Below are 25,399 nucleotides of genomic sequence, written 5' to 3'. Positions count from 1 at the left end.
AAATTTTGTTTTTCTGTTTTAATATCATGATTAATGAAAACTATGTATTTTTGTTTAAGTTGTAAAAACGTTTCACACACAAATCCAAATAGAATATTGTACACTGCAATCTTAAAAGTAAAATCTCTTTAATGATTAACTTTCATTTACACTTACAAACATGCTTAAAATCATATACAAAAAACAAATATTGTGGTCCCACATATTTTTTAAAGTAACCTTTATCAAGTTTAAAAATCTTCAGTGTTTCAAAGTATCCTCTCACACATGCTGCATACATTCAATATATTTAGTATGGATCATGCATTATATTACAATGTAAAACTATGCACAATGACTTATGTTGTGAGTCCTGAAACCATTAACTGGAAATGCTCAAGCAGTTTCCATAGAATAGAAAAATAATGATAATTACCAAACACTGTGACAGGTAATGGAAGGTATAATATTGGATAGAAAACACAGAGATGGGATTATGACACAGAAGAAAAATATACAACATCAGACTTCATAAGAGAACACACGAATGGTGATCTGACATATGTAACGTACCACATTCTATTATTGAACAGGAGATAATTCATCAATGCAAGACACTAGGTCAGTATCAGATTAATGATTTATACATCATTTTGAAATATAATAAAAGACTTCAGTTAGCTGGAAGGATAGACTTCTCCAGGTCATCAAAGTATGGATGGTGAAGTGCTACTTTAGCAGTTATTCTCTTAGATGGGTCATACATCAGCATTTTCTGGGGGATGGAGAAAAAAAATCTTAACTGTGATTTTATTTGACACCATACAAGCTCACTTTTAAAAAAATTAAATTAAAGTTGATGCTACTAAAAGTGTGCATTTATTGTATTTAATTGAAAATACATTTTTTGTGTACAGTAACTAGATGGGATGAACTTGTTCACACTGTAGTTAAACAGAATTTATTGTTATATGTGTGTTCTGTATTTACATAAAATATTTAGCTGTATTTTGGTATAGTCAACTACAATTCCATTAGTTCAAGGCTAAATTTAAGCTTTAACATATGTATATATGCATGTCTCATAGTAATTAAAATACGTGTTTAAACAAATGGATGATTCAAACACTTGGTTAAAGTCTCCTATATATATGTTGAAATACCACAAAGCACAAATTAATGACTAAGTCAGTCACAAGTTGTACTAAAAATAACTAATACTATTAATAGCAATTACAGATGCGTACAGATAATAATATGAAGAAAATATTTTGTGTTAGTTACAATTTTTCATAACATTATGTCTTGTATTTATATATAAGCTGATTTATTTGATTTACTAAAATATACTACATTTTTGATGAAATCAAAATTCAAAGAGATTATGAATTTCCATGTATAAAAAATTGCAGTTTGGAAGTACACTGTAATACAGTGTAATAAGCTAATAATGCCAACTCTTAACAGGTGAACAATAAGGTATCAGAGTTCATATAAATATAAACCATATGCAAAATATATTAATAGAACTGTGGTAAAATGATCAGTTATGTTAAGTAAGTTGCTTTAATAACATCTTTTCCACTCAAGTTGCCTTTAAAGGTACTAAATTAAAATAAAAGTTGAACATTTGTAATTGGCTATCTTTCCAAGAGCTACAGAACAAGATAGCTCCATCATATTACTACATTTTCCCTTATACAACAGAATGTTACGAGCACACTAAATGTTTTTCTCCAGCAATAAAAATGATATTTTTAACAAGTATTAAGAGCTTAACACTTCAATTCAGTTAGAAGACCACTCACCTAAAGGAGCAGACCCTCATTTGAAACATACATATGTCAGATGACAACATTCAAGCTATCACAAGTAAAACTGATGTTCAGCGTAATGCCATTAAAACAATCGCAACAAAAGACTCAAGAATGTGTCATTTTTTATGGAAGGACACGGTAGTTTGAGTTGTTAAAACATCTTACTAGTAAGCACTAAGAAGTAAACCCTTTAGCTCAATTATCTAACAGTGAAAGTGGTAACAGTTATAAGAACTGCAAACATAATCAAGAGGAAAAATATGAAAGTACAGCACATTAAAAGAATTCTTGATATCTGCTTCATAGCTGCAAGATGCAAATCAGTTTGTTTTTTACCACACCACATCCTTAACTTTGCAATTTCTTTCTAAAACTAAGCACTTGTGCAGATAAATGTGACATTTTTTAAAGGCTTCAAAATGTGTAAAACAAAACCAAGGGCTAATAGTTTACCTTATGATAATATTGAGGCCTCCTTTCGAAATGTTTCAAAGTTTATATTGTGTTGAAAAATATAATCAGTAGTCTTAAATAAAACAAAACACAAGTTATTGTTGTTTCAAGGGAAGAAAAGTAAAACTAACCTGTAGAATATCTATACCATTGTCATCCATTTGACTACAGATAGAATGTAAGATGTTCTCTTTCCAGCTTGGAAATGTTGGTTTGTAATCAGGAAGATCAGTGACTCCAGGCCACACTTCTTCTGTTGCAGTTCCCATGGTTCTACATGAAACATCAACCATAATTTAACATCAACGTATTTTAAATCAAATACTTTTGTTTCTCAATACATATGTACATTTTTTAAAATCCTATGGACTCCTAATTAAGAATGTTTGCAGGTTGGGACATTATGTAGTCCCGAGAAACTTACCAGTCTAACACAGTGACAAAAGTCACAATTATATATTTTGGGTTTAAGCTAAAGGGGGACTCGCAAAGATGCAAGTAGTATATCAACACTGATTATAGCACATATATTAAAGCCCTACCATAGCAATGATGATCAAAAGATACAATTACTTTCCTACTAGTCTTGTGTTTCTGATAAAAGTAGCTTTTTACATTTTAGGTTGTGTCCAAACTTGTAACTGGTAGATTTGAGAAATATACCCCCACAAAAACTATGAAGTGTAAAATGGTTAAAATTATATACAGAAGTACACATTTTTTTAAGTTGAATCAACATCAACTGGTAAAACATAATGCATCTCTGTATATATCTTTTATATGAGTTTGGCTAGATAATTATATTTTAGATCCAAGGTGGTATGTCATCACTCTTTCATAAAAAAGCTTTTCTGTATGGTATGAATAATATACAAAGTTAATCATGTGGAAAAATATATCATTATTACAAAAGAATGAGCTTTAACTATTGCAATATAATGTTTTGGAATGTGTGTAACACCATTCCTCTCAGGATTTTATTAATGGTCACTGTCACTTCAAGACACTGGATGTTGGAACCATGGTACATTATCTGACATGCAAATGTACGAAATCAATTTTTATTATTATTATACATTACATTTTACACTACAGAACCTTTCATACAAGAAAGTGCACAGGCATTAGGAAAAATATGTATTGTTAAATAAAAAATATACACAAGGCTGACATAGAAAAAATAACCAAACAAGACAGATCAAAATGGACATATTACTTGATCTGGTTATTGATGTATAGCAAACCAATCACCTGAACTTAACATGAATAAAATTTCTACATTACTGGCTTTGTCTATCAAAAGCCTGGTGTTTGAATAGAATATCAGCTTTCATCATTCTATATTTCATTCAGTTAACTTTATAATATTACAATTATTGCTACAATATAACAACTTTTTACAACTGGAAATTCTGGTTTTTCTTGTTTTATTAATGGATTGTTAGGTGGTTTTTGGCCACTTTCTAGTGTGGTATCATAAAAATGATTTCTCATCTTGTTTTTGGGTAGAGAAACAAATGAAAGCAAGTGACAATCATCTTTAAAGTAAAACTATGTCACTGTTGATATTTTAACATACATATTTGTATTCTGTCTATTGAGTACCTTGGCGATTCCTACACATAGTCTACCAACTCTATGATATTTTTAAGAATTATTTATCTTACCTTAGGTGAATAAAACAATAAAACTGAGTTCAAAAAACACTTATTGGTTCTCCAATTCCTTTCAATTATGAGGAATAATTCAGATCACATAAATATTTAGTATAAAAATAATTTGACATTAATAAAAATTATAAACCTACTTCTGATATGTAATTTTTAAAAATAAATTACTGGTAAAATTACAGTTCATAAATTTAATCAAGTTCACAATGGAACAGTTTTTCAAATACCTGATGGTAGAAACAGCATCTCAACCACTACTGTCCATTACATCCAACCGAGCCTGTTAAGCCCCAGTATTAAGCAAAAGGTTTAGTCAGCACTGTACGTAGCAGATATAGTGTATTTGAAATATTATGTCATTGTTTACTTTCATTTGAGGGTTTTTATTACTACCATACTCTAGTGAAAAGGAATCTCATTAGCTCCCATTCAAGATATTTTCCAAATCTTGAAGCAAAAAGATTAACTTCAAGCATGGTAATAAAATGGACACACACATATTAGATTAAAGATTTTATCTATAAAAGAATTTAAATTAAGACTGGTTTAATTATATTTACTCCTCTTACCTGAAGATACGAAACAACTGATCAATCTCTGAATCCCCATGGAAAAGTGGCCTCTTATTCATCATTTCAGCAAACATACATCCAATACTCCAGATATCCACAGGAGTGGAATACCGTGGGGAGCCCAGTAGGACCTCTGGTGCTCGATACCATAATGTCACTACTTCATGAGTATACACCCGCACAGGAATTCCAAATGCTCGAGCTAAACCAAAATCTGCTATTTTAATCATTCCATTTTGATCAATGAGGAGATTTTGTGGTTTGAGATCTCGATGTAACACTCTTCGCTGATGGCAAAACAATATAGCTTGCAAGATCTGGTATAAATAGCTCTGAAAAATAATCTTCATTTGAATAAGTACATTTTTTACATAAACACATCATAATTCCATTATTACTAAACTGAAACCAGAAGAACTCTTAACTTCACTTTTAACAGAAATAGAGCAAATTGTAACAACACGAACAGAAACATCTTGAAGTGAACAGAAAAATGCTTTAGCTTCAACAATAGCTAAGCTAATCCTAACCACACAAAATTTTCGCTCGTATATTTTTCGGGAATACCTGTTAATAAGTATCAAAGAACAAAAGATATTTTGAATTGGGATTTACATAAAAATATATATATTGTAAAGACTAAAACAGTGGATCTCAAACTTTAGCCTATGTGAAGGGTAAATTATTACAGCTAGCGAAGCACATATATCCCACTGAGACCCCTACTACCACCTAAAGTAAAATTAATCATAATTAGAAGGTCCACAAACAGAGTTTGGGAACAACTATTCTAAAGTATCAAGTAATGAGAATCTACAATCTATCGTGTTTTTAAATCTTTTTTTCTCAAAAATAAAACTCAATTCAGAATCTTCATATGATATGCTTGAAAAACTAGTAAACATATATATCTACAAAAGACCTTCAAACACAGGACAAATGAATGCTACTACAAGTTATACCAAACTACCAAAAAAACAGAGACTTTGCATTAATTGGTGTCTGATATTCTCAAGAGTGATATCCAGGTTCTGATTACTTCTATTTTGGGTTTCCTGAGTGTGTCACCAGTTAGGTGGACATAGAATATTTACCTTTCTTTCCTATTATATGAGCATCATTCTGATTTATTGCAGTTTTCTCCTTGGCTCGATGGACTATTTCATGCAGATCGGTACATTTGTTATGCTCTTGATGTCTAACATGGTAACTAGCACAGAGAAGAAAACTAAATCTTCATGAAAAAGATTTTTAATAGAATCAGTCCAACTACCAGTACACATAAATGTGTGGTTTCCCGAAAACTTGTATACAAGGCTACTCTAGTACCTACAGAAATTCACCCACATACAGACAGCAAGTAAAAACAACATCTCCATTAACAAGTCAAACATTCTCACATGTTAAGTCTACATTACAGCAATTATGATAACCTCATATCACACAATGATCACATTTGATGTATCCAACCTCTTCACAAGTGTACCAACCCCTACACCCTACAAATACACCACCATGAACTTGAAAATAATAGGAATAACCTACATCCTTCTGTTTCATCACAATTTAATTCTAACTTGAAGGTAATTTTGTATTGTTTGTTTTGAATTTTGCAAAAAGCTACATAAGGGCTATCTGCACTAGCCATCCCTAATTTAACAGTGTAAGACTAGAGGGAAGGCAGCTAAACATCACCACCCACCACCAACTCTTGGGCTACTCTTTTACTAACAAATAGTGGGATTGACCATCAAATATAATGTCCCCACAGCTGAAAGGGCAAACATGTTTGGTGTGGTGGGGATTCGAACTCGCAAGTCTCAGATTACGAGTCAAGTACATTAACCACCTGACTTTACCAGGCCTTTTCAAGATAATTACTGCCACTAACACGAAAAAAACCTGACTACAGGCCTTCCCCTATTAGGTAATCTCTACATCCAACATTTTGAAATTAATGTCCTCTAAACATCTCTAAGACTTAAAATTTGACTCAGGTGTGTCAATGTTACATTTTTAATATGGCCACACCTACAGATAAGATAGAAGATTTCAAGAATTATTTAAAACAGAAAATATCTCTTGACACACTTCAAAGGAAAAAAGAAAGATAAACTTCCATTCTTTGATGTGATGGTTACCAAGACATACAACACAGACATGGACAAGCATCTTCACTGTAAATCAAACCACCACTGCATATGTTTTGAGAATGAACAAGATTTTTAATACTTAAGAACCTAAGATGGAATAAAAACACACCACAATAACACTCTTTAACCACAGATACTTGGAATATTTTATAAACACCTAGAATAAACAGACAGAAAACTATAAACATAAACCATATTTCAATAGATTAAAGTTTATCTGAAAACACAGAAAAATATGCAAATAACATGAAGTCAGAATAGTCCAAGGCCACAGTACAATATGACCACAATTAATGCAAACGAAACACCACCTAAAAGCCCAAGTGAAAGGAAAAAAAACACCAATTACAAAACCACCTATAAATGTAGATTTGAATACACTTGTGATACAAAAACAGCACAAATGTTAGAACTGGAAATAGAATTGAAGATAATGAACTATTTTCACAGCATCTTGCTAGTGAAGACCATACTATAAAGTGGAAATATGTTGAAATAGGATATCAATCATGCACGCACGCACAAAAAAAGAAAAATCTCCTACATTCACTTAAGTGATAAACACAAGCCAACCTAACATAAAAGTCAGTAAAACATGGATAACCTGACTGAAAAACATACAAGATCAAGAAATATTTACTGTACATATAGACTACAAAATAATCACTAAATTAAGCTTGTTTATACATCAATGAAGATAAATTATTTATTTATTTCCAAATTCATATACTCAATACTAAACTAATGGAAATCTCAGGTAATGTGTTGACATTTCTAAACAATGTAAGAAAAATATCAGACACTAGAATAAACCAGTAATACACAAAAATGCACATGCTATCTTAAAGGGAAAGTCTCATGTAAATATTTTATAGAATACATAAAAAATACAAGAAGCTAAATCCTGTCACAGGACAAAGAACTAAAACAGTGGTCCTCAATTTTGTCCATTTAATGATTAGTTAGTTCTGATTCCAAAATTTCATGGACCAACTTGTACAATGCTAATTTTCTAAGGTACTTTTATGTTACATTACAAAACACTATACTCAAGTAGTTATTATTTCAAATACACTTTTTCAACCAGCTTGCATATAGGCTTAAGTGTTCCTGTAGTCTGTGTAATAGAGTGCGTTTTACTCTTCCAAAGAATGTGTGGTACATTTCTAAACTTAAATTTTTATCTACTCATTCTTACCTTATATACTTGTAACAACATACATACTTATTTTTCACTTAGAATAAATACCTTCACCAGCATCTTGTCCATATTTTGACCACTGGGAATGCTATCAAGATACTTTTTCAGATCCATAGACAAGAACTCGAACACCAAGTACAATCGACTTTCTTGCATTAAAACATCCTGCAAACTGAGATACAATACCAATAGTAATAGATTTCTTAGCTTCAAACCTAAAATATTACAAAAAAAATTGTTCATTGTATCACCACGAAAAGAAAGATTTTTATGTGAACAACATCTCTGTCAATAGCGTACTTCTACCTAAAAATTAACCCCTATTTTCAGAAGCAAATAATTTTGTAGTCCTCTAGTTAGCCACTAATAATGTTTAAAAGATTCTTCTCCTGCAGGCAGACCATATTGTGGTTTCACACTTCTGCAGGCAGACCATATTGTAGATTCACACTTCTGCAGGCAGACCATACTGGTTTGTGAAACAATATTTTTGTCATTTATATTTGATTGATAACAAATGTGATTTTCTATAACTATCTGTAAAATGTCCATGAAGTAATCCATTGTTGCATGTATAATAACAGATTTTATCAATTACACTCTTGTAATAGTGTGAATTATTCTACTGTGCCATAAACAGGTCCAGAATAATTACATTTTCACTGGCTTGTATTCCATATTTATGGTAATACATTGTTTCTGGTTAAAAATACTGCTTCACCTTCAAATATCTAGGTTTTTTTTGGCTTATTTTAAACACAAATAGTTTCACAAGTTTTACAGGTTTCACTCACAGGTTTAAATGTATCTGAGTTAGGTTTAGTGTTGTCTTTAAGTGGTAGATAACAATTAAAAATAATAATATAAAGGTGTAATTTCACTCCCAATCACCTTAAAATTTAACATTTCACTGACTGTTTCAGCTGTATAAAAACAGTAAAAAAAGGCAAAAGATATATGGTTACCAAGATATTGCAAGCCTTTCCAGTTTAAATGTAAATGTATGTTTTTTATAATAAACATTATTTTTACAATACTTCAGGTTGGTTGGTTGGTTGGTTTTCAGAATAAGTTTGTAAAGTTGGTGTGCTTATTGTGCATTTTCTTCCAGATGCTGTCCGGAGTAATTACAGAATGTTTTGTAAGTCAAACGATCATCAGATAACTACATTTTTGAAGATTTTATCTTTTTCTCCATTTCAGCAATATGACCTCTAATGGTATGCGACTCTTAGCCATAATCATTCATTTTAACACAAGTTTTTTAAAGTATCTGAGAGCTTGAAAAACCTAGTATAATGTTAAGGTCTGTACCAACAACATAGTTTGTTGGATACCAGAATAGTGCCTTAAGACAACAGAACAAAACCTTGAGAAAAATACGTAATTTTAAAATTAGATGTTAGAAACACTGAATAATTATGATATTCATTTAATATTCTAAGGTTTCAAATAGTTCATAATTACTTGATCACTGTGACACACAACAAACAAAGGATCATGAATCTAGTATATAAAAGGACAGTTGCAGTCATTTGTCACAAGTGAACAGAAGAATCAACATTTACACTGAAGATGAACAAATACAAAATAAAGGATGGATCATCTAACTGTCTGAAATGACAGAAGATTACTACAGTTAAATTGGTGAGACTTGATGAAAATTATGTTAAAACTAATTTTATTAAAAAAGAATATGAACTTAGTTTTAAAGTAAATCAAAAGCTGGAACTGGCTTTATTGTTAACACAGAATAATTTGTTCAGAAATGCTTCAAACAATGCAATCTGTATGAATACCTATTTTCAAATTAGTATCACCTAGCCAATGGGGAACCCACATCTTCAAGTTAAAACAAGGATATAAATAATTCATCGATGGGTTTCATGAATGAATGATCTTTTCCTTTGCATGGCCAAAACTGATCTTCTGATAGCTTGCTGGGAGAAAGCATCCACAAAACATTCATTAATCAATGGCTCATTAGACAAGCAAAAGATTAATTCTGCACTTGGAAGCTTAGCTCTAAGTAATAAGTTTACTTTGGTATTGAAAACTTGATTTCCTAAGTTTTTCCTGCAATTATTATGTTTAATGTTAGAGGCAGGTAATAAATTCAATTAACTACTATTTTTCTCAAGGTACTTAGTTTTGTTCTGTTGTCTTGCTGCATTATTCTGTATGCAACAAAGTATGTGCTAGCACAGGTCTAACCTTATAGTAGGTTTTAAAACTCCCAGATACTTTAAAAACTTGCAATAATGACTGATCATGGATAAGAATGACATACTTTTAGAGGTTATGTTACCAAAATTGAGAAAGATAACACTCAAAAGAATAGAGTATTAGTGATTGTTTGACTTAAGAAAATTTTAAAATTACCATATATGCCAATTGGAAGAAAACAAAAACTGAACAATAAGCACACTAACCTCACAAAACTTATTCTAACAACCATACTTTTTAAAGTATTGTAAAATAATTTACACAGGTAAGCATCACATAAATTATCAATTAACGTTTGTGATTTATAATGCTCTTGATTATTCTATCCAAGTAATCAAAATACTGGTACGATGATTTCTCATATTTTTAGTAATTCAAGGTTTTTTTTGTATGATCAGTTTGTGTCACAACTCAAAAATAATCAGCTAATCAAAATTAATATTTCTAATTATTTCAACTATTCAAATGTAAAATGAAATTACACAATTATTTGAATGTTACTGATTTCAGAGTTAAACAAATAAATGATTAGCAGGTTCCACTAACTACCCAGCTGTTATTAATGTTTTGTTCTCTACAATAAAATGCTTTCTTTCAAGAATGAATTGTTAATCCCAGTAAATTACACTTCAAAATACATGTCTAACAGACAATGTTTCAGAATCTGCCACTTAGGCCTTAATGCTTTGTTCATGTATTAACATCTGAACAAAGGATTGAAACAGTCAAGAACAATGATTTACTGAATCCTTGAAGCAAGAAGATTATAGTTTTGCAAGTCACGTTTAAACATTTTCTTTCACTTTCATATCTAAACTAAAATTTAATTTTTTTTTTTAATTCTGAGTTTGCTTTTATCCAAATGCATGTTCTATCAATTTCATTGAAGAATTTATTAACATGATGTAAAACAGTAAGGTTGCTCGTTTGTTTGTTTTTCCTGTTTAGAACTTTAAAATGCACATCTCTTGGAATCAGTCAAGAACCAACAACATTGTTTGGAACCAATGAGATGCATAGATTAAAAACAGATTAATATTTTTCCTCCATTTAATTTCTTCAAAGACAATTAAAAGTAGATGGATCAGTTTCTGTAAACTAAATTTATCAAAAGATTTTATATATGCTACACAAAAATATGTTTGACATCTATAAAGAAATTAAATACATTCAACACGATGCTCTAAAATCAGTTTAGCTGTTGCACAACAGTTCATAAAATTGCTGAGTTTTTCAAGTACACACTTTTAGTTCATTACTCCATCACTTGACCAATTTGAGATCTAATTACAGCCACAGCTATTGAGGATTCCTTCTTTTCATATTTATCATATTGTTATGAGATCAAACATTACAACCAACACTTACTAAATACTTTTCACTAGCTTAACAGTAAAATAATTCTTCAAGATACCTTAAATACATGAACAAAACAGATTTAGTACTAAAAAAAACTCTAGTATAATCTTTTACAGTAGGTCATGTGTCACTGACAAGGGTACATAACAGCTTTTCCTAACACAAAATGGAACTCACCAAACAATGTTTGGGTGCTGTAGTTCCTTAAGTAAAGATATCTCTCTGATTGCTGTTGAAGGCACTCCTTCGTCCTCACTCTCAAGTCGTATTTTCTTTAGGGCTACCAACTGTCCAGTTTTCTTATTCTTGCCTTTATATACAACTCCATAAGTACCTATAAATATTCAGTGATTAGGGCTACTGAAATGTGATATTTAACCTGTCTGTTTTAGCAAACGACAGATAATGCTGTCAAAGTACAAAAGCAAATTTGCATATACAAGTCCAACAAGAAATGCTCATTGAAAAAATTATAAAAAAGTTACTTTTGTTTGTAAAAACACAGAAAAGTGTTTTTGACTAAGTACTTATGTGAGTTAAACACAACACAATTTTGAAGAGGAATACCTACACATGCAGTACAGAACCTACCTCCATATGTTTTAAAATTTATTTTCTTTCAAATCAGTTTGAAGGTAGAGTTGCCCAACTAAGCAACGTGATTTCTCCTTACTTCAGCTGCACATGGGTTTAGATCCATTAACTGTTCACTAAAAATATTATTTTACATGAACAAATATGACTTCACACATTTCACAATAGATGACACTCTTTTCTGTTGACCAATTTTGTATTGGACTGGGGAACGTTTCCTGTCCCTACATTAGTGTGAGTGATTTGAAGTTACAGACAAAATGTGGCATAAGAAACCTGGTTTGTTTGTTGTTATCTTAAATTTTGGTATTTGAAGCCACATTCTCCTGTTAGGTAAAATTTTATGGGCTTTCATAAACATATGTATATTTCAGATATTTTTGAATTAGAGATCTTTTAAGTTATCATTTAGTAGCTGTTTTACTGTAAAGGTTCAAATTGGGTTTACTATTTCAGGATTTTATTTTCACAGTGTAACCTTTTCTTTTAGCTTATGAGGAAAAAGGTTCACATTATACTGGCAAGAGAAAATGAATGTTTCTTTCTGCATATCTATTTTTTTCTTACTTCTTCCATGCACTTATACAAATACATGCCTTGAGTATATTTCATTCTGTGTATGTAGTACCCCTACCGTACTTTGTTATTAAAGCTACCTGTTGAGACATTTTGTGTGATGATTCTTTCTTGTTGAACTCAGAAAGACTTGTACTCTGTGGTACAATACTCAGTGAACCTCCTGTTTAGCCTACCTTTAACTCTGATGGAAGTCCATATACTGGACAATCTCACAAAAGTTTTCAATTCATTGTCAGAATAGTGTTTAAGATTATTGTTTTTGATCAAATAAAAGTTAAAACACAGTGTATAGTCAGCTGCAAAAAATATTTCATTATTTCATAATGAACTGGAGATCCAATAAGATGTCATTCATTTCTTAACTGGAAATACAAGTAGGGAAAGAAACATACATGATCAAGTGTTATCCAATCTTCTTTCACGAACATAACTTAAAATAAAACCAAATGGTACGATTCTTTCAGACAAACTTGGTCAATGTCAAAATTCAAATTTAATCTGTTTGGTTTGGAATTTTGTGAAAAACTACACAAGGGCTGTCTGTGCTAGCCATCCATAAATTACTAGTGAAAGGTGAGAGAGAAGACAACTAGTCATTGCCACCCACTTCCAACTCTTGGGCTACTCTTTTACCAAAAAATAGTGGGATTGACCATCACATTACAATACCCCCACAGCTGAAAGGCCGAACAATTTGGTGTAACCTGGCCATGCCGTGCCTAATTTAACCTATATTACAATTCCTGATTGAGCCTCTTTGTTACTCGCAACTAATACATGAAAAGTATGGCACAACAGTAAACATAAACAAAGGTTAGTGGGTAATAGGGGTGCATATTTATCATTGTATTCAATACATGTATCTAGATATTGATGCCATTGTAACAATATGTATCTAGATAAAAAAGTGTAATGAGCATGTTGATACAAGGTTTGACAGTCTCATCTGTAATTTATTATCTGTATTACTTGTATCATCTCATTTCAGTAGTTCACACATTACGGTGCTTTTTCAAATCATCAGGTTTGATCAACTGAATGGCAGCTGCCAAAAGTAGTAAATTAATAAAGTTAATATTTGTTTGTCCATTTTGTTATTGTTAATTTATTGTATTACTTTGCATGTAATGGTTTTGATAAAAGAAATGAAAACAACAACTAATACTCAATACCCATCTTCCTTCATTGAATGTTTAGTTTTTAGCAATAAATAATTCATTAGAAATTCTGATTTTTTTCTGTCAAAAGATTTATGACATTTACTGAAAGCTTGCCAAATTTCATGAAGACACACAAATTGTATCTGATGATGTATTGATACAATCAAAACATGGCTTCACAATATGATACGAGTATAGTGTTGCTGTGTTGGCACACAGTCAGTAAGCAGTCTTGTCTATCACAAGTAAATATTCATTTTTGTTGTGGCAATGATGCTCAATTGATTACACAGGCATGGTAATTTTGTAACATGGTAAAGGCATATAGTTTCCTTCACATCCATTTATATCTGTTACTTGTTAACTTTGGTCTAATTCTCAAAAATATGACACATTTGAGATATTTTCAGATAAAACTGATTTATCCAAAGAATGAATAAGATAGATCTTAGTAACAGGAGGTTTGATTGGGAAATATTGTAATCCTGGATTTCTTTGAAACTGAGTTTGTGCAAAGAATTAGAATGGACACAAATGTAAACACACAAGTGTATTGTTTAGGTCCAAATGGAAAACTGCAGTTGTTGAAATCTATCTAAATTGTAATAACGTTAAATCCAAGATGAGTTAGGTGTGTAGGATGATAAAAATGTAAAAGCGTATGCTGTGTAGAAATCAGTTCCAATTTGAAAAAGATCACGTTTTGTATTTGACACCGACAAGTTTTTCCCAATATAACTTTTGCTCTCCACATGACCAGTCGTTCCCATTAGAAAATAAAGGAGGTTGTAACTTTGAGATATCACCTGGTTTATCATTAGAGAAAACTTTAAACCTTCATGCATTACAAATAATTTTAAGGGATGACAAAGTGATATCTGTGGTAAATGACACAGAAAAGTAAGTAGCAATACCAAAAGAATTTAAAACTTTCTTGAATATGTAGAAACCACACACTCAGTAGAATAACTAAAAAAATTGAAAAGTTCCTATATTAAGACAAAAAAGGCAGAAAACATGTGGCATGTTGCATACACACTCTTGTAATTAAAATACCAGATTTAACTATACTTTGATTAGCTTTTGTTAAAGGTATTAAAATTAAATGTTAAAAATAAATAATCATCCAGCCTAAACTATGTTATACCATAAATACTTACTCTACATAAAAATACTTTTAAAACATGGTTTCTCCTTCCTTTACCCTCACTTCACAGCCTAATAAAAACACATCATTTTACCTTTTGTCTAAATTGTCCTTATAAACAGACAAAATGATAAGCAGTATTAATATAGATATTCAAAGTAATGTAAACAATAAATTTTTATCATTTAACTATGTCATTAATTGGATATCACATGAATTTTAGAAAGATTAGCAGATGATACATACAATTCTTATTCTAAAACATTCTTTCTACAGATTTATTAACATTATTTCACAAAATTGATGGGGACCATCTTAAGAAATGTCTGCAAAATTTCAGCCAATCAGTGAAAACAATATATTTACATTATAAAACTATTAATAACTTTAAACTCCAATCACTGTACAAAAGTCATCAGAAACAGACAAAAAAATGAAAAAAACTTCTTCCTTGATGTGTAAATGAAAGTAAAGATGTTTACTATTACATAACTTACAAGTGACAAAAATATTCTAAAAAAATGGTACTGCAGAAAGCTTACCTTCACCTATTTTTTCAATTTTTGTATAATCTTCAAATGTTGTCATGATTCCTTGGATAAAACAAGAAATGTAAAACTAAATAACTGAAAATTACCATGTGTTAAACTGTATATTCCACATTAAGGACTTGCATTTACTCTCTGTTTAATTACACTACACACAATATGACAAAACATGAAGTACTACAGTATAACTTACAAGTGCTTATTTGTGTTCATCTTTGCCTGAAGAACTTTATTAATTATACATTATTAATCACATCAAATCCAATATATTTTCCCCTATATTTCACAACATACAATGTTTTCATTTTTCTAAAATTGCAGCACATTACTAAAAAATAAATTTATCAAATATAAATTATTATGTTTATTGAGAAGTTTTTTGACAATATTAGACGCCATGCTAAATTTCTCTATAGCCACTTTGGTTGATTAATTTTTCATATTTATCAGTTTTAAAATTTCCTTTTGTACGTCAATTGAGTCATAATGTTCATAAAAGTGAGAGATTCTGTAATGAATCTGCTTTTTTAAATGTTTAATGGTTCACTGCAGCTGACAAAAAAAGGTAAGTAAAACTTGACCCTTTCAACACTAGAAATGTTGAAACACCACCATAAAGGTCAGCAATGTGAAATATAGAACACGAGATGGAAAAACCCTTTGAAGAAGCTATCCAGTGAATCACCTTGATGAAAATGATACCCAGGTATTAGAATTAGTCATGGATTTCTTGGATTACAAAATCAGACATACATCAGTTGATGACAATCATATGTTCAGAGAAAAGACACAAATGTCCCAGTTAACAATGATGTAAGAAAAGGAAGAATATTTGAAACATGCAACTTTGTACTTGAGTACAAAACATCGAAATAATCAATGTACTCCACTGTAGAGTTTGATTCAACACGAAAAGTGAATCAAACATTGCATTGGAATCCAAAAACATGTATTTCAGCACCAAAAAATGTAGGAAATGTTATCCTTAAAAAAAAAAAGGAAAAGAGAAAATATTACTAGAACAAAAATAATCTAGTGAATTACAGCAGAAGTGAGATACCTATTTATAATTCATTAACCATGGAAATATTGAAGCAATCATTAAATCAGTATTAGCAGAATAGCCAATCTGTTGGAAGCACAGTAACACGCAAAAAATAATTTTCAGAGCAGACAGGAGGTGTTCAAGAATGGAAAATGAAGACCATTATAGCAAGTGAATAACAAAACAGACATCTAAGTGAAGAACAGCAACAGTTCTAGTTTGTTAAAAATAAACAAAAGATATATGGGTAAACTTTACTGTCCACTTATAGCCAGTTGACAATAAAAATCCAAGTGCACAAAATCCTCTTGGATGTGAGGTTTATCAGGGTCAAAAAAAGATACTCTCACATGGAAAGTGAGAAGAAAATCCTAAACTTCACACACAAACAATTAAGCAATAGATAAACCTGGACAAAGATAATTCAGGTCATCCAATCAATTACTGACCTTATTTTCCATGTTTCACAGTTTTAAAAAGTTCTGGATGAATGTTATCCAAATGAACATGTAATCTGAGAGATACCAAGTTTCAAAAGGGATATCACTTGACATCCAAAGAAAACAAGACTTTCATAGGAGTTTTAATGCAGCCTAAATAGTTGAGCACAAAAAAAGTTGGTTGGTTGGTTAATTTGGTGTTTTATGGCACAAAGCAGCTAGGCTACCTGCACCAAACATCTGGTAAAAAGTTAAAATTAAATTTAGTAAAATTCATACAAGGAAACAAAACATGTTGTTTTTTTAAAAACATAAATAAATAAAACCAATGTTTACATCTAGTCTATAACGTTAAGAGAAAAACTACAGTAATACAAGTTATAAAGAACTCTCTGTAGCATAACTGTAATGATCATAACTCCCCAGGAAGACTAACAAGTAAGTACAAAAGCCACCGTTAGTCACCTGAAGTTGGTCTTTCCAGTCCTGGTTTTGAGTTATTTGACATTACATCCATTTTCTAAGTTCAAATTGAACTAGATGGACTTTGATTCTTAAAATGGAATCACATTAAAAAATGTCTAATGTATAAATTAAAAAACTTCAACAGCATTAAAAAGATTAATGGCCTTTAAAAAACTGAAAACATTTCCAAAGTGGACAGTGTCACCATCACCAATAGCACTGTCTAAGGTTATGGACAAACCTTGAGACAGAACATGTTTAAAATGGTGCCATCATTGAGTCATAATGACAGCAAGAATGTAAAATGTGGCTTATTGTGACCTGAGTGTTACACAGACTACACACTGGTGCATCAGTTCCAGATAAAAGAAAAGAATAAGTTAAAAACTGTAACCAATGCGTAGTCTAGTTAGAACAACTTCCTCTTTCCGATCCTTATGGAAGCAAGATGGCCAAGGTCCAATATAGGGTTTTATTTGAAAAAGCTTGTTTTGCAGTGCTCACTCCAAGTCAACTGCCAGCTGGTACAGAGCCGAGCCTCAAATACAGGACCATAGTCCATGTATGGAAAAGGCAGAGCAGTGATAGTGCCAGAGCAGATAGATTTAGCTGAGGTGTCAATGAGCTCATCCACGGGAATACCAACATGGCCTAGTATCCAGTAAAACTGGATAGAAGTAGATGTTAAAGAGAAATGGGCCAGTTGGTTTTGAATATCAGCAAGAACAAGGTGTGAACCAACGTGAAGCAATTCCAAGGCCAGTAGAGAACTAAGCGAGTGAGTATAAATAGTACAGTTTGAGTACTGCTCAGCTTATATGTGATCCAGGCCAAGAGAAATGGCATACAGTTCAGCAGTTAACACAGAAGCTGTAGAGGGGATTCTGTACACAACCACCAAACCACAACAAACCATGTCACAGCTCACACAGTCACCTGATTTCGAACCATCTGTATAAATAGCAATGAAAGGATGGTTCAAAAGATGTTCAGCAAATAACACAGTATTTCCAATCAGCCATGGTGGGATGTGCTGACCAGTGGAGACAGCAATGTTATCCAAGAACAGACCCAATTTATTCACAGCACCTGGATAAGAAGACCAAAAGGAGCAATGGCAGATCGTCTGTTCTGAAAAAGCATGGCTCAACAAGGAAGGAAAACACAACCACAGGTGGGATGCTTTGGTAAGGAACAAAGTTTCAAAGCATATAGTAAAGATAGTTGCAAATGGCAGAGATGCAAAGAAGGTTCATGAGACTATGTATAAGCTCTGAACTGGGGAAGTACAAAAAGCCCCAGTGCAGAGCCGAAGTCCTTGCTGATGAATTGGGTCCAGCATCTTTAAAGCCAAGGTTCTAGCAGAGCCACAGACCAGTGATCCATAGTCGAGTTTCGATCAAATAAGAGGATGATGTATCTTTAGTATAGAACATTAATGGTGGAAGACAAGACATGGAGGATGTTCAGTGCTCTTGTACATTTGTCTTGTAGCTGCCTGATGTGTTGTATAAAGGTCAGCTTACAGTCAAAGATAAACCACAAGAACTTTGTCTCAGTGACCACAGGCAGCACAACTTCACTGATACGGAATTCAGGATTAGGATGAATATCCTGTTGGTGGCAAAAGTGCATGCAAATGGTTTTAGAGAGAGAGAGAAGTTTGCTGTGGTCACTTCAGTAAACAATTGAGGGCAGTCTGTAGCTGCTGCTCAATATACATTATGTTCGAAGACTGACATGAAATGTAGAAGTCGTCAACATAAACCTATTTGCAATAGTGAGAGGGAGTTGTTCAGTGATGGCATTAATCTTTATACTGAAAAGTGTGACACTTAAAACACAGCCCTGACAAACTTCAAATTCCTGTAGAAAAGAACAGGAAAGTGTGGAACCCACATGAACTTGGAATCTCTTGTCCATTAAAAAATGTTTAATAAAAATGGTCACGTAACCCATATATAGAGGTCTCACAAAATGCCATACCTCCATGTTGTATCATAAGCCTTCTCAATGTCAAAGAATATTGATACAAGATGTTGTCATTAGAAAACGGCTTCTCTCATTGATGTTTCAAGTCGAATCAGATAGTCCATGGGGGGAGCTTTATCATCGGAACTCACACTGGGTAAGCGAGAGGAGGTTCGTTGATTCGATGAGCCAAACAAGATGAGCATTAACCATTCTCTCTAAGGTTTTGCAGAGACAGTTCGTCAAAGCAATTGAATGGTAGTTTGAAGGAATCTTGAGATCCTTCCCAGGCTCAGAGAAAGGTAGGACAACAGCATGGCACCAAACATCAGGAAAAACATTCTCCTGCCAGATCCAATTAAAAATAATCAAAAAATAGCAAGAGAAGCAGTAGATATATGGTGCAGCATTTCATAGTGTACATCATCAGGTCCAACCAATGTACTACCAGACCAATGAAAGGCCAGTTTGAATTCCACCAGTGTACAGGGAAGATTATAATCATAGAGACAAACAGCTCAAAAGGAAAGGGGTGACCACTCTGCCCAAGTCTTGATGGCTAAGAAGGTGGAGGAAGAAGCAGAAGTGCTAGAGACCCAGCAAAAGCTTTCACCTAGAATATTGGTGATGCTCCTGGTATCAGCTACTTCCTAGCCATTAGAGACCAAGATTGAGATGGGGACAGAATTATATTGCCCACTGACCATTCGAATCTTATCCCATATGATTTTGGAACTGGTGGTAGAAGATATGCTTGTTGTGAACATAATCCAATATTCCTTCTGGCTTTGACATCTTACCCACTGAACATGTGCACAGGCCTGCCGGAAAGCAATGTGGTTCGAGAGTGTGGGATATCTATGAAAAGCACCCCAAGCCTGTTTTTGAGCCTTCCATGCCATGTAGCAGGCAGGATTCCACCATGGATAAGGATATAGTGGGAAAAGTGTTGAGGTTTTAGGAATACATTGAGCAGCTGCTTTTATAATACAGTCAGTTACTGCTGCCACACAGTCGTGTATTGATGGCTTACAGACTATGGCAGGATCAAGTTCTGCGAGAGTAGTGAAAGAGGGCCAATTTGCCTGATCCAGCTTCCAACGGGGTACACAGGTCAGGTGGCATAGACCGCAGCCAATCTCTCTCAAAATTCTAGGAAAATGATCACTACCTCGTGGATTATTGTCAACCCTGCATGAAAAATGGGAGAATAGTGAAGGGGAGCAAATTGAGAGATCAATATCAGTAAAGGACTGACTAGGTGCATGAAAATAAGTAGAAGAACCAACCCTGAAAAGAGAAAGATTGCAATCAGAGAGCATATGCTCTACAGAGCGACCCCTCCTATCAATATCAGCACTTCCCCAAAGGAGATGATGACCATTAAAGTCACCCAAAACTAGAAGGGAGACGGAAACTGTTTAATGAGAACATAAAGATCTGATTGATCATATGTTTTTTCATGTGACAGGAAGAGAGAAAAACAGTGATGATATGACCCAAGGAAATCACGGATGGCTATGGTCTACAAGGGTGTGTCGAGAGGCAAAGACAGGGTGGGAACATGCTGGTCAACCAAGAGTTTCACCTCTTCATGCACTTGTCTATCACACAACCTGTCATTTCTGTACAAAGAAAACTGCCGAAAGGTGACTGTATCGGCAGGTTTCAGAAATATAAGGAAAGACATACAGGATGGTAGGAAGCAATCAGTGTTTTGATGTCATCCAGATTAGAACGTAAACCTCGACAGTTCCATTGTATCAATGTGGCCATTTTTATTTATGTATAGATGAAGTAGGTGGAGAACCTTTCTGTTTATGGCCACATCTTTTTTCCATACTGTCCTTATTCAAGGGAGGTCTATCGACCTCCATAGATCCTGCTCTGTATCGATTGAGCAGGTCTTTGCTGTTGGAAGGGTATTCCAGTGACTGAGGATGTGGACGAATGATCGTTTTGCATCTTGGGGTGAAAAAAGAAGATGTATCTGAGGAAATGCCTGTACCTGGAACCAAAGGAAGTAGATCTTGGGATTTGTTGGAATGTATGTAAGGGATAGAGATGGGTGTTGAAGTTGATTCATCAACCTTTTTAACCATGGAGTTCTAAAGACTTTTCAATTGTTTTGAGAACAATTCATTTGGAGGCACAGAGAGATCCATCTACACTCCCACTGTAGTAGTGGAACAAAGTGCAGCAGTGTACATCCAAGAAAAAGTGGTGGACAGCAACCTTCAAGCCTCAGGACAAGTAATGTTACGAATCATTTTAAATGTTGTACCTCTTTTTTCTCCAACCATTTAGGGTAATAACAAAAGTAGGACAGATGAGAGTCGTTGCAATTGATGCAATGAAGGTTCATTTCAAACTCACAGGCATCATGGTCCTTGCCACCACAACGAGCACACATCAAGAAACCACGACATGACATCTTTGAGTGACCAAACCGCTGACACTGGAAACGTTGGAGAGGATTTGGAATGTATGGCTGTACCCTGCATTTAAGATAACCTGCCCTGATGGTGGCAGGTAGACGTAGTGATGCAAATATCAGAATGAGGATATTGGTCAGCATCATAATTCCATCTTTGAGATTGGAGATATGCCTCACTGCAGAAACTCCTTTAGTGGAAAAACCAGAGAGTATCTTTGACTCTGAGATGTTCTTCAAATCCCTCTCAACAATAACTCCTCATGATGAATTCAAAGTAGCATGAGGTGTAACCTCTACAGGTATATCCCCAATTGACTTTGAATGCAACAGGAGTTCAGTCTGTTGAGATGTAGATGTTTCCACCAATATGTCTCCAGATAGAAGCTTCTTTACTGACTTTGGAGAGCCAGCAAGTCCCTCTAGTCCCTTCTGAATAAAAAAGGGGGATATTTGACCTAAAGGTTTTTCTGAAAGAGAATGTAAATAAGAAACTGGGATGCAGGTGTTACAGATGTTGAAGATTGCTGCTCAGGATCTTCAAGACAAGACATGGTCATTTACCTATTGACTGTTATTTCACTATTTTATTTAAATTTGTTATTGGAGGATCCATAGGAAAAAAGAAAAATTTCAGTACCCACTGACCCCACCCACCATGGAGCCCTACGAGGGGACGCATTACAATGTCAAGCAAGAACACTGCAGCAATGCTAGGGTTTCATGAGCACTATACCCAAACACCAGCATCAGATACAATGTCCACAACACCTGTTGAAAACATACAACACTGGTACTTGGTTGAACCTAGCACAAGTGGACCAGCTGATTGACCCAAGAGGGGCCGCCTGTCTACAGGAATTTAAGGCTAAAGTGGTGTGTTAGGGTTGGACCCCTGAACCACCAGGATCCTCTCCTCCCATTTATAGGTCACCATGCACAGCAAACACGTGGGTGGATGTTTAGATCCCACAGGAGGTAAACTGAAAGAATAGAATCCTCCCTGGGAGGTCCCTTCACCACCTACAGGAATCCACTCTGAGGGGAACACAAAATAAACAGAAAGATTTGGAGAAAATAGTCAGGGTAAAGGTGAATAGAGAACAACTTTTATGTTACCCACTATAATGGTGCAAAGAAACTTTTCCTGGGAAGTATTAATTTTAGCTAGATGTCTAATAAACAACAAATGTACAACAGAAAATCAGACTGGCCAAACAGTTGAACAACATAAAGAATCATGCTTCCATTTTCATGCATATACACACACACACCCAAAGTAATATACCATTATTACTCATGCTACATTTTTACAATTTTCAATGCTTTTGCCTCCTCTAAATTCAAGTTATTTGCAAAATTCTTTTGTTCTTGTTAAATGTCAACTTTCAGAGATAATCTACATTACAGCAAGGTTAATTTATGGAAAGATTCACTCACTTCCTTCAGGCTTATCACTAGTTACATTATGAAAAATTTGAAAAATTTATTTACTACTTAGTTACCAGATCCAGAGTTGATTATACTCCAAAACTGTCTATTGTCTTAACTAGCTACTATTTATGGCAAAATAAATTCATATCAAACAATATCTGAGCCAAAAACTATGTAAAGATTGGTTACTCATGTTACCAAAGCTTCCTTCGTAAATTCCTTTTCAACCTGGAGACTTTCTCAGTTCAAAAAACAAAAATAAGGCAAGTTACCATAAATAATTAATATTTCTTCATGAAAACATTTTTTTGTAGAAAATTGCAAATACATAGAGAGTTAACAAGTATTTTATAAAGTTTCAAATCAATGACCCTATACATTTTACAAATCCAAAAGTCATAGAGCTGGGTAATTAACTTTTACCCATCTTCAATTACACAAATTAGTGCTGTGTAAAATAAACACCATTATAATTAAATTTATGTCATGGTGAAATTCGGTACTAAGTTTCCAACTGTCAGAATATTATTATTTTTTTATTCCAACTATCCATGTCTTACGTGATAGTAAATAATATAAGCTAATTTTTGGAACAGTAACTACTTTTGGAAGTAAAATATATAACAAACATGTCATGAAAAAGTCAGGAAAGAATTATAATAAAAGTGAAAAAAAAAAAACTTAGATTGTTTTCTTTATATCACACCTTTTGGTATTTTGCTTTCCCTCAAAACCCATCTGGGTGGATAATCATAATTCTTAATAGCATCATTTTTGGGTTTGTTTCAGCTAAAGCACTACTCAAACTCAACTGAAATCCAGAGCAAATTTCTGCTACTGTGAAAATTACCTCATTTGTACTAGGTTATTGCTTCTTGAATTAATTTTTTGGTATGACCCTCTGTGTGGAAATAATCAGTTTAATATAATTAGTTAATGATCCTGATGATTAATTAATTATTAAATTTCATAGATTGCCAAACTCTAAAAAATACACTGTTATTCTAAACTATGTCAAACATTTGAAGTTCTTTAACTATTTATTCATGGTATAAAAGATGTCCCCTTATGTGTGTGTGTGTGTGTGTGTGTGTGTGTGTGTGTTAGTAACCATTACCCAGAATTGGCTGGTTTAATTACTGCAATTTTTGTATGTTAACTCCAAACTGTCTGATAGTGTATGAAGACAACTTTTATTTAAGGATTTCTGTCCAAGAAAGAAGAACAGCATATTATTATTTCCATACTAACCTGGAGAAAACAAAAGTTAAATTATTTGCATAAACTTCCATTTCAGGATTAATTCTTTAATTAAAAAAAATCCTTATCCAATAATAAAACCTGAAACATCCCATAGGAATACAAAACCCAAACTGAGAAAGAAAGGTACTGATTACTACTGAAATTGAATATACTTAGTTCAAGTATACCTGCAAATCCAAAACTTTTAAAAAGTATATGAACCACAAGGAAAAATAAAACAAGATGTTCCTGCCACATGAACACAAGTGTAGAATACAAAGTCGCAATCTCAAGCATTGTTTTGTGCTTCATATTTCAAGAGACAGAAACGCTTGGCGTGAATTTTATGTCATTATTGATGTTCTATAGTTTATACTTCCACATAAATATCCATAATTAACTTTGGAAGTCGTAAGTCACTTGATAAGTTTACTTACATTTACAGTATCTTACTATAACTAAGGATAACGTTAGTTTATAGTTTTGTATAGAACATAATTATCTAAGTAACTGTCGCCTACTCAATTCAAGCAGTTTTACTTTTTTAGATACTCTTGAGTAGCTATTTACAATTAACTGGAGGCCTAAATAATTAAAATACATTTCCTTTTCACAGTTTTAAAGATAAGTACTTACGACCTGCTAATTCGCAAATCGGACTTATATTTATAAATTACACTACAACCTAAAGACTAGTTAATTACTTTTAACTTACTGAACCAAACTCAAAGAAAGTTATAAACGTTTAACCATACACAACATATATATATGTATATATTTATATGCTAATTCAAACTCTCGATCTCTTTATTCTACCTTCAATTTTACCACTCTTCCTAACAAAAAAAATTACTCTTTCAAATGCCCCACTGATAACCAGTTGTTAGCTTTATTAACCAATGAAATTAAG

General features: G+C 33.0%; 1 protein-coding gene across 5 annotated transcripts; it reads right to left on the bottom strand.

Annotated features, from left to right (window-relative positions):
* Positions 1-112: 112 nt before the first annotated feature.
* LOC143246557 (cyclin-dependent kinase 1-like) lies at positions 113-25,399 on the bottom strand. Of its 5 annotated transcripts, none has more exons than XM_076493458.1 (7): positions 25,306-25,399; positions 15,453-15,503; positions 11,608-11,764; positions 7,894-8,017; positions 4,489-4,823; positions 2,381-2,522; positions 113-754 (listed from the first exon to the last, which is right to left on the bottom strand). In XM_076493458.1, exons 2-7 carry the CDS (start codon positions 15,496-15,498, stop codon positions 653-655), a joined length of 906 nt encoding a protein of 301 aa, XP_076349573.1. In that variant the 5' UTR covers positions 15,499-15,503; positions 25,306-25,399; the 3' UTR covers positions 113-652. The 5 variants fall into 5 exon arrangements, with proteins under 5 accessions (XP_076349573.1, XP_076349574.1, XP_076349575.1 ...); XM_076493459.1 differs by having other exon boundaries at positions 25,219-25,354; XM_076493460.1 differs by having other exon boundaries at positions 25,205-25,315.

Source organism: Tachypleus tridentatus, chromosome 3 (genome assembly GCF_004210375.1).
Source record: "Tachypleus tridentatus isolate NWPU-2018 chromosome 3, ASM421037v1, whole genome shotgun sequence".
Classification (NCBI taxonomy): Eukaryota; Metazoa; Arthropoda; class Merostomata; order Xiphosura; family Limulidae; genus Tachypleus; species Tachypleus tridentatus.
The sequence above is the reverse complement of the archived record's forward strand: the minus strand, read 5'-3'. Positions and strand labels throughout refer to the sequence as shown.

What these genes read in the sequence shown, in the direction of transcription:
- LOC143246557 (XM_076493457.1), bottom strand. Translation starts at nt 24,801, where the DNA reads ATGAAGCACAAAACAATGCTTGAGATTGCGACTTTGTATTCTACACTT. An exon ending in AATTGAAAAAATAGGTGAAG is followed by an intron (nt 11,765 to 15,452) that starts GTAAGCTTTCTG and finishes GAATATTTATAG; the next exon opens with GTACTTATGGAGTTGTATAT. An exon ending in TGGACAAGATGCTGGTGAAG is followed by an intron (nt 4,824 to 7,893) that starts GTATTTATTCTA and finishes ATTATTTTTCAG; the next exon opens with AGCTATTTATACCAGATCTT.